At 36.5% G+C, this 9,947-nt stretch overlaps 1 protein-coding gene across 2 annotated transcripts in view; it reads right to left on the bottom strand.

The window, feature by feature from the left end:
• Window positions 1-9,947, bottom strand: part of EVI5 (ecotropic viral integration site 5) — a 64,483-nt gene that overhangs the window by 15,472 nt on the left and 39,064 nt on the right. For both annotated transcript variants that reach the window (XM_010013950.1, XM_010013949.1), the window contains one exon: window positions 5,722-5,817. In XM_010013950.1, coding sequence (XP_010012252.1) covers window positions 5,722-5,817 — 96 coding nt within the window. The remainder of the gene's footprint in view (window positions 1-5,721; window positions 5,818-9,947) is intronic.

The following is a 9,947-nucleotide window of genomic DNA, read 5'->3' as shown; positions in this document are numbered from 1 at the left end:
ATTCCTGCTTTCTAAGGAAAAAGTGCATGCTAAGTGAAGAAAGCACTAAGTTTCAGTACATTCGTGCTCCCCTTCATAAGGCTGTCCCCTAATGCAGGTGGCCAATAGAGAGCAGAATCATAGCCTCATGGAACAATGCTCCACAATCCCAAATTGAAAAGGCTACTTGGTTTTGAGGACTTGCATAGATATCAGGCACAATTTAGCTTTTAATATGAAAATTGTCAGAAGACTAAAACAAACCTACATTTGTATAAATAAGAAACTGAAATCTAACCACAAAACAAACTCATTAGGGCATTCCAAAAGACAAAACTCAGCTAACAGTATGACAAACTTTACAAAGTTTCACTTGAAATACAATTTAAACTTAAACACTTCAATCCTAAATCACAAAGTCTGTAAGACTGGAAACCACTGGCTTTTGTCTCCAAAGGTGTCTTGTGGTCTGCCAGTGTAGCTTGTGGCTAAGCACGTCAATTCTAATCTTTTGTACCACTCCTGTAATCTAGGTAACACATACAAGCCTTGCAACATCCAACAGGAAGCAGAGACAGCTGCTGTGTAATATATATGTGAAGTGACTGCATGTACAGAGGGGTAGTGCATGAAATGCAGAACTTCAGCAGTTTACAAATCATTTAATTCCATTCAGTTTTGAATTAAAAGTACAGAGTGGCAAACTACAAAGAACCTCCTCCTTTTTTTCTCCAGTATGTGATTTATGTTGCAGTAACTAACAACTAGTTCAAGGTTTATCTTAGTTTTTCTTAAACCTTCAACTTTACTTAATGGAAACTCATAACAGTCCAAACTTGCTACATAAAGTAACTGCTTTGCTTCAGTACTACCTACTGAAGTGGGATACTTTTGAATTGTAAGAAGTTTCACAAAAGTTGCTTTCACTTGACATTTCAGTGTCTAATCAAAGACAACTTCTATGAGGTACTAGCACTTGTGCAGCCAGAGAGTATGTATCCCATGGTACAAATCTTGCAATGCCTGTGTAGTCACACCATTTATTTCACATCAATTAAAGCACATTAACTGTAAGGTCAAGTGCTCACCAGGCCTTATTTTTCTTGTGCCAAAGATAGAGCAACAAAGTTTATGTACCTACTGACAGGAGTCAGAAGCAGCAGCCTGTCAGGACTCCACAATGAAAAAGCCCTGTAGGTGAAAATCCTACTAAGCTAGAATTCAAGAATGCTGTAAAGAGCTTAATGGCAGAAAAGTGGAGGAAGAAAGAAAATGCTAAGTGGAAAGATTTCTATTAATGAAAAGAAAAAATGGCAACGGGGCATGAATTTCTGAAAAGGCAAGCACAATGTCTAAGTCTAGTGCCTATTAAAAGCTCTGAAAGAAGTTTATATCATGACCTCCTGTTTGTGACTATCCTCAAAATTTCAGGCTTTCACAGTAGTTTCAGCCTTCAACAATAAAGCCATAAGGCATAAGCAACTAACAACTTTGTGCCCAACAGAGCAACTCAGCCAAAAGGAGGAAAGGGAGTGCAGCACTAATCTGACACTAAATACACATGACTTTTCACAGGATCAGCTACTGGCTAACTAGAAATACAGCAGTCTCTGTATTTCTGTGTCCTTTCATTATGCACCAGCTGCTCTTCAAGTATTAGTAGGTTGTGCAAAAGATTAAAGGATCATTATAAATTTCTAGGCAACGAACATAAAAACAACTGACATGTACACCAAAGTTAAAATTGCAAGTTAATAATTATTGACTTACCTGTAAGGGAACTCTGAGTGAAGTTATAGCTGCACTGAGGAATTTAAGTATGAATTCAACATTTCACATAGTAATATAGATTATGTTCAGTACTTCTATTCTAACCCATACTTGGTTACTTGAGTTAGTGCAAAGGAAGAGCTGCCTGTGAGTAGACCTAAGATGCTGTGCATAGAAGAAAAGTCCACAACACAAGTCTTGTCATAGTGTTCTTAAAGCTCCAGATTTTGTCTGTTTGCTCTCCTGAAGTGTTAATCAAATCCAAGTTAAAGATCTCGTGTGAAGTAGTGAACATACCATTCAACTTACCATGTCACCAAAATCCATTGGTTAGGTATAAGAGGAATCAGGCAGATATTTTGTTAAGAACAAACCAAAAATCCAATATAGTAATTCCATTTCTAGTTATTTTACCCCATTTGAAAGGTAAGGAAAAAGGCATCATCTTTTCCAAACCATCCTATGTTTTTATGACCTTTTTTCTATTTAATTTACCTTGTATAGTTGATAGCAATGTACTTCATTGGTTCAGTTTTGGATACCTTACTACCAATTTCCAGTATGTGCAGTTTGACTCAATAAGAGGAACACAATTTGAATTTACTAAAAATAAGGCTTATAATACGACTTGAAGGTTGACTGTAGCATTAGTATTCCTAGAAGAACAGTAAAAGCAGCTGAAATTCATCCTTTAGGCTACAAGCTGCACTGTATTTAAACTGCATGTGAAATTTTGAGCTCAGAAAAGAATAGTCACTCAGATTACAACAAAGGGCAATTGGCTGGAAGTTTTTTACAAGTATAAACAGAACTTTTAAAAATCAATAATAATAATTTGAAATTATATACAGAGTTCTGATATGTAGCTGATTTAGGTTACCACACTGGAATAGCTGAGAGAAGTATCCGAAATCTGAAGTTCAAACTTCTCTCCACCACAAAGCCCAGAGGTGTCACAGCAGCAATCTGTTCCACCTGTGCAGTAGTAATACCCCCAACCCCACCCTCTTTTAGTGGAGAGGATTCAGTTTTAGGTCCTGGGCAGTAACAGTGACCCTCTTTGCCATCCTCTGTTGTTCCTTACTGGTGTCCTAGGTTTGCCCTGTCCCTGGCTACTAACCTGGCTTGCCAACACTGATGGAACAGCAGACCTTTCAGTGGAACCCTGTGATTAGGATGGATCATGCTGTTGCCACATCTGGGTACCATCACCATCTAATGGATCACATCACAGGATAGAATTCAAGTACCTAGAACATCCTGCATGTGATACAGGAACACGTGCATTCACATTGCTGGACAAAGACATGAAATAGCATGTATCTTAAGGCCAGAATATGGATTTATTTGCAGTTGCTAATATTAAATATAGTATTTGTTCATTATTTTGTTCCATCCTTCAGATGGAGAACCTACAATAATTCTGACGTAAAGTTCTGTAAAAATGTAGTACTGGAGAGAAAAAAAAAAGTTCAATAGGAAGAATCAAAATTGATGGCCATGCCAAGACATTTAATCTTGTTTCATACACAGCCACCCCACTCCTACATTAAACTATAACTTTTGCATCCACTTCTGTCCACAGTTCCATAATAGCAATATTTTAGATAGTAACCATGCAGTCACCAAGAACTCTGTTGCTTTACCAGTGCCTTTATACATGTTAACCCAGTTGGAAGGTTGTGGTCAGCATGTCACATACACCATCACCCTATCTTCAGGAAGATGGATTTGCAAATTCGTAACGTTTCTTTTAGCTTTTGCGGAAGTAGGATCAAAAAGCAGCTAGCCAAAACCCAAAGAACATGGTCATTAATGGATCTACACACAAAGACAGTTCAGTGCAGATCTAAAAAAAGTTGATTATATAAATTGGTATTGACTTAATTACACTAATCCCGACATTTAGCAGTTGAGAGAAAACATTCTGACTGACTCTTACTATTGCAATTTTACTCAGATTTCACTGTTTCAGGAAACACTGCAAAGTTCTTTACTTAGTAGCTATGTTAATTCAAGACTTAATTATTACATATTAGCACCAACTTACCTATAAATACTACATACATTTCAGACTTAACCTTACATTATCTCAAAATCAGCCCCCACAGTTATGCTCAAAATAAAGGACTGTGCATAAAGTATTAATTTCCCTCCCACATTTTATTTAACAAATAGACAAATAGATACATAACTGTTAACAAAAGATATTAGTAAACGAGGACTTCCAGGCTCTAGGAAACTACATATAAGGAACCATTCACAAATGCTGCTAAGGTAGATCATGTCTACTACATACAGAGTTTCTTCCTATTGTTTCTATCTATCCTAGAATAAGATCTTTATTCCTACAGTGCTTACGTAGTTTGGAAATTAAAGATTAAGCCACAACAAAGCACGCATCAGGAAGAGGAGTGCTCATCTACATGGAATTAATCCAACTCTGCCATTGTTGAAATTCACATTCTCCCTAGATGATATTTACTTTCAATCAAATCGAAATGAAAGCAAGGATTTGTCTAGACTTCACTGTTCAGGAATCACTGATATTAGTCAGAATTACCATTGTTCTGTGTGCTCAGGAACCTCATCTTCATTCCAACCTGTTCATAATAACACACACATTAAAAACGGACGCAATTGTATACCTTCATGGCAACTGAGTTGCTCAGCCAGGCATATGACAAATGCTTGCATAGAGAAAATTATGCAACAGCTTTCCAACAGTAACTCCACTTTTCTCCAGACCAGTGGTTTCTTACCTACTCTGAGCAGAGGAAAAAGTCAGTACAGTGCCTTAACTAGTCATGATGCAAAATACCTGGCTTTCTGGGAATTCTACAAGCAACTTCAGTTTCTTATAAGGAACAAAGCAAGCTATAGTCCTTTAATGGAAAAAGCCAGGTTACTGATTTTTTAAACCTGTTTTTAAGTGATTGGTAAAGGTGCTAGACTGATAGCCCTAGAGACTATCATTAATCTATAGCACAGACAGCATTCCAAGATCCTCCACTATGTCATAAATCTCAAGGAATTGGTCCTAATGGGTTGAGTCCAGTAAGACTGTTATGAAAACACCACCTATGCTTAAATAAAGGATATGTTTAATAAAAGCAAAAAGGCAACAACAAATAATTAGGCTGTATTGCTCGAGGATACTATAGTTTTAAGCAACACTATCACAGCTGTGCATTCGAAGGCATATGGAAACAGAAGCAGAGTACAGTGCAAAGATGACGGGGCATTTTGCACACAGTGTAGTGTTAGGTAAAGACATTTCTTCACAATGCAGAATGAACTGAAATGAGCACAGCAGTTACATAAGCCATTCTGGTTTCAGGACCACCTGATCTTTTTAACTAACAAAGTTATTACAACTATTAGAGCAAGGAAGTTTGAAGACAGAAATTTCATAGGTTGAAGTTTTTGGCAGTTTAAAGCTTCAAAATCTGTTAACTGATATTAAGCAAGCATCCTTTTTCTTTTTAAGCAATCTCAGTATACTGCCAACGTAAAGTTCATCCTCGTAACAGCAAGAATCAAAAAAAAAAGATCTACACATGGACTCTTCTGCTTGCACAAATGCAGTTTAGTTTCTACCTAAATTAGCCTTAGAAGTTGTATCAAATGAAGACATGAAGGGACTTACTTTCATGCACACAGCTCCAAATGCAGTAAATGCAACACATTGCAATGCAATCAACTCATGAAATTAAGGAAAACCCAAGACAAAACATAAAAGCTGGTCTCGTTCCATGTCAAATGACATAACTAAGCAATTTTTTGTTCTCTTAGATCCCAGAATCAGGGCAAAATTCATGCATAAATGTTAGTTTTATTGTATCCATTTAACAATGTACGTTGGCAAAATCAGGTACTGAAGCTGTAATAACTACTAGATAAGCAAAACCTGCTACAAATGAAAGATAGAACAAAAGTTGCAAGCAGAGACATTAGTATTTTATCACTTACCTCATGGTGCAGCTCAGCTATCTGATCTTTCAGCTCTCTGATGTACTGGTTAGAATCAGATTTATTAAGCTGCCCTTGAATTTTTCCTTCTTCTTTCTGTTTTGGTTAAAGGAAAAAAAAAAATCTTACTCAAATTATTCACAGAGATACTGTATCAAAAACATTATTTTAACTGTTTACATATTTTTGTCATGAACAGAAGCTGTTTCCAGACTCTAACCAGTATTTTTCATCTGGCTGAAGTTACAGCAGGTTTCTAGGGGTCTCAGCAGCTTAGATCAAGTTGACCTTTTCAATACCAACCTTAGTACAGGCAGGATTCCATGGAGGAGCATGAAGAATAATGAAGCTCCACAAGTGAATTCACATCCAATGTACATGAGGCTGCATATGCAATTTAGTAAAGAATCCCTACAGAATGCTATCAATGTATGGAATGTATCTTAAGAGTGCATTATTTTCACTAATGTAGTTTTCTTTTAGTAACAAGGAATTTCCTTCATCTCCAAGTGACGAGTAAACATGTTCTTTCCTTGCATAGTAGGACATGCACTGGGAAACACTACATAGCACAAGCTTTCTTCTCCCATAAAAAATGTTGTAATATATAAAACATTGAGGCATTTATCCTACAGGAATTCCAGAGAGCATAAGTGAAGAAGGGTATGTCCCCCAGCAGCAATGCTGCAAGAGGTATAGAGAAAAACAGGCAAACAAAAAAAAGCCAGAGATGAAAAGGAATGCAAGATTTCCCTCACTTGTCAACCAGATGCAGCTCCTAAGTTTCAAGATGTCTAAGTAGGTGTCACCTGCACTTGAATGCCTGCAACACCAGCTTTCAGCTTGCCTTTAAAGGGAATCCTAATTTGACTGACCATAAGTGGTAGATCTGAGATAAATAACTACCCTTGATAGAGAAGACATCCAGCTTGCTACTAGTAAGTCAAGAGCAATGTTGTTGGGTTTTTTCCAGCTGAGAACAGAAAGCACCTTGATTTTGTGTAAATAATCTCTTGACTGTAAATCATATACAACCAATATACTACAGAAATACAAATATAATGGGAATATCTGATTTTTCTACCTGTAGCTCATTTTGTTAAAGTTTTAATCATACTTAGAGAAGCAAGGAGTTAATTTCAACAACAGGAAAGTTAAAAGTCATTCACAAACAGAATTTAAACACTTTTAGAATGAAAGGTGTTGACTGTTCCTCAAAATACAAGACAAAAAGCTATAATGGAGAGGTTCTTTCCAAAAATCCCTCTGAAATACCAGCACCAGGACAGAACGTGTACCAGGACATTAGGGGGATGGATAATATACCAGCTTTCCAACCCTTCGCTGCATGAAGGGATAAACCTTGAGCACTGTTAGTGTTGGCAATCTTGAAGCAATTTCTGTAATTTCAAGCTTTCTTTTTCTTGCAGCAAGGTATGCATTACAATATTACTTAAAAACTTTGTCATATTCATACTAATTCACAGAATCTGCAACACAGGCACAAGATCCTTTAATGTGTAATTCCATACTGAGCCTAGTTTCCAAGGCTCAAATTCACAAACACACACAAATTAACATTATTAATTGTTCCTGCCCTAAATAGGTAAAACATAAAGCAGGCCCCCATCATCTCCCTTTACAATGGTGACTATTGGTATTGGAGAAGCCAAAACAGAAGTGACACAACCTGCAGACTAAAAATACTGCTGTTCATACCTGTAGATAGAAGAAGTTTCATTGTTGTCAGAAACTAAGATTCCAGACAATGAGAATGACATCTCTTGTGGTAGCAGGAACATATAAGAGAAATGCATGTCTAAGTCTTTGTTCTCTGTTTGAAACCCTGACTTTCAATTTAAGCCTCTTATTCTATGGAGTCGGGATTACTACATAACCATATGCTACAGTATCAAAAAGCAAGAGTAAAGCAAGGTTTTACCATAAATAGAAGATAGTTATCACAGCCCTTTTAAAATGAAAGTGTAATAAATAGCTGAGCTTACATTCAAACTGAGTGCACAAGAGGACATCAAACTGGCATTCCCAAATCAGAATAAGCTAACAACAGAAGCAGCATCATTTACTAGCTTAAGCTTGGCACTGCACAAATAGCTGAAAGCTGCTACTGTTTACTATACAGAGCATACCATATTGTGAGTTATACACTTTCATTATATTTAAGTGGGTTTCTTGTTACTTTTTATTCCATAAATAACACTGTAAAATTATTGCAGATATTGCAGAATAATTTGACATACGTATTTGCTCATGGAAGAATTGACTCTAGCTCCAATCAGTTGGAGCTGAATGGAAGGCATAAGCCTGGCTTGCAAGATCCTCATTATTAGTGAAGGGCAAGTAAGATTTAGTTTTCATTTCAGAACTACAGATTTTGTAGAGCTCAGAATTCACAAAAAACACACTTAACACAAAAAAGGAACCCTACAGTGGCATTTTATACAAGCATGCTTAAGGAAAAAGTCATGCTGTAACTTCCTCTTGCAACATTAGGAACACTAGAGGTCAGGAGCTGATCCTTCTAACTGGCTGCAACAGAAATGAGGTATTTCTAGCTAACTAAATAAGCTATTTAAAAGTTCTATAAGCTACAAAGTCTGTCTACAGTGGATAAATTCAAAGGATGACATATAAGAAATTTTAGGATGAGGTGTAAGAGTCATCTTCACAGCTGTTCATCTCTCTGAGCAAAGATAAAATTCTACCTTTTTCTTCTTAAATAAGCCAAGTTGATCACACTAGTAATGTAGTTTTTTTAAGACTCATGCAGGTCCAGCAGCAAACCACTGGAAAACATGCAGGGGTCAGACACTGTAGCGTTAAAATATTTTTAAATTCTTACCAAAATAATCTAATTTAGAGAACAAATAAGTAGACAGCTGAAAGTTTACATATTTCAAATGAACCCAAGTAGTTACCTATTACTGATTATCATAAAAACTTAGTTCTTACTGTTTTAATCAAGTGTTCTTAATATCATCCTAGAGTCTCTAAGGAGTATTGTCAGCATGCGTGCATCTTGAGACTGAAAACCTCTACCACAGCAAAACAAACCCTACATTCTGCCCCCATGCAGGTTAGATTCCCACTTTTACATCTAATTCTGGATGACACTAGATTAGTACTATATAACACAGTTATATGCCACTGTGATTGGTGAAAGCCCTGGAGACAGCAAGCACACTCATGCTCCAAACATTTATCAACACACATGGAAACTGCACAAAAGATTTAATATCTTAACTAAGAAACCTTGAGTAGCTTCAGCTTGGATTTGTGTTTCAAACATAATACCAAACTACATAGATACAATTTCTAACTCTTGAGACCGATCTAGTCATGAGGTAACTGACATTAATATCAGTGTTACTATTTGTTTGGTAATGTGAATTAAACTTGACCAAGAAACAGAGGGATGGGGAATTAGCTAGGTAATGAGTGACATCAAAGTGGGACAGAAACCAGGAAGTAAAGACACAACAGGTAATAGAAGTGAAACAAAGGAAAGGACCTTAGACACTAACACTGATGGATTCTTGCAGATTTCATCTTCAGCCTACTATCTTCAGGATATGGCTGTTGCATTTATTTAGTTAGCTGATGTACTGCAGGGCAGCTGAAGATAATAATCTTCCAGGAATAACTACCAGCTCTTTATCATTCATTTGCTTCTCTGGAGATGTGTGCTTTCCATTCTTCCTTACAATACCTTCCATACTGTAAGGTATTAGACAGTCCCACTAATATAAGATAAATGAAATTTCTTTCATGTAGCTTGAATTTAATTGAATGCTTCCTATTTTAGCATTGGTTTTAGTAGGAACCAGGCATTTACCTCTGCATTGGTTTTATACAGTGCTTGAGTAGTTTTGTACTTATGTTTTATACTCAGGTCAACTGTACTAGGTCAAAAGTAAATGTTAAAGACTCCACTTATAATTACAAGTCTTTAATGAATGAACATCACACCTTTTACAATGAAACAGCATAAGCAATTGGTGACCTCTCTCCATGTTTGGTTTGTTGATTATTTATTTTTAACCTAAGATTATACACATAGCATGTGGGCTGTTGGTTTGGTTTTGGTTTTGAGGGGGAGCACTATTATAGAAAATCTGTGGTATTTGGGGAGGTCACAACAACAAAGAATAGCTGATCTCTAGGCAAATAATAGTCATTTTGAGTTTAAAATTAACATACAGTGA

The sequence above is a fragment of the Nestor notabilis genome, unplaced genomic scaffold (assembly GCF_000696875.1).
Source record: "Nestor notabilis isolate BGI_N333 unplaced genomic scaffold, ASM69687v1 scaffold22454, whole genome shotgun sequence".
NCBI classification, from domain to species: domain Eukaryota; kingdom Metazoa; phylum Chordata; class Aves; order Psittaciformes; family Psittacidae; genus Nestor; species Nestor notabilis.
The sequence above is the reverse complement of the archived record's forward strand: the minus strand, read 5'-3'. Positions and strand labels throughout refer to the sequence as shown.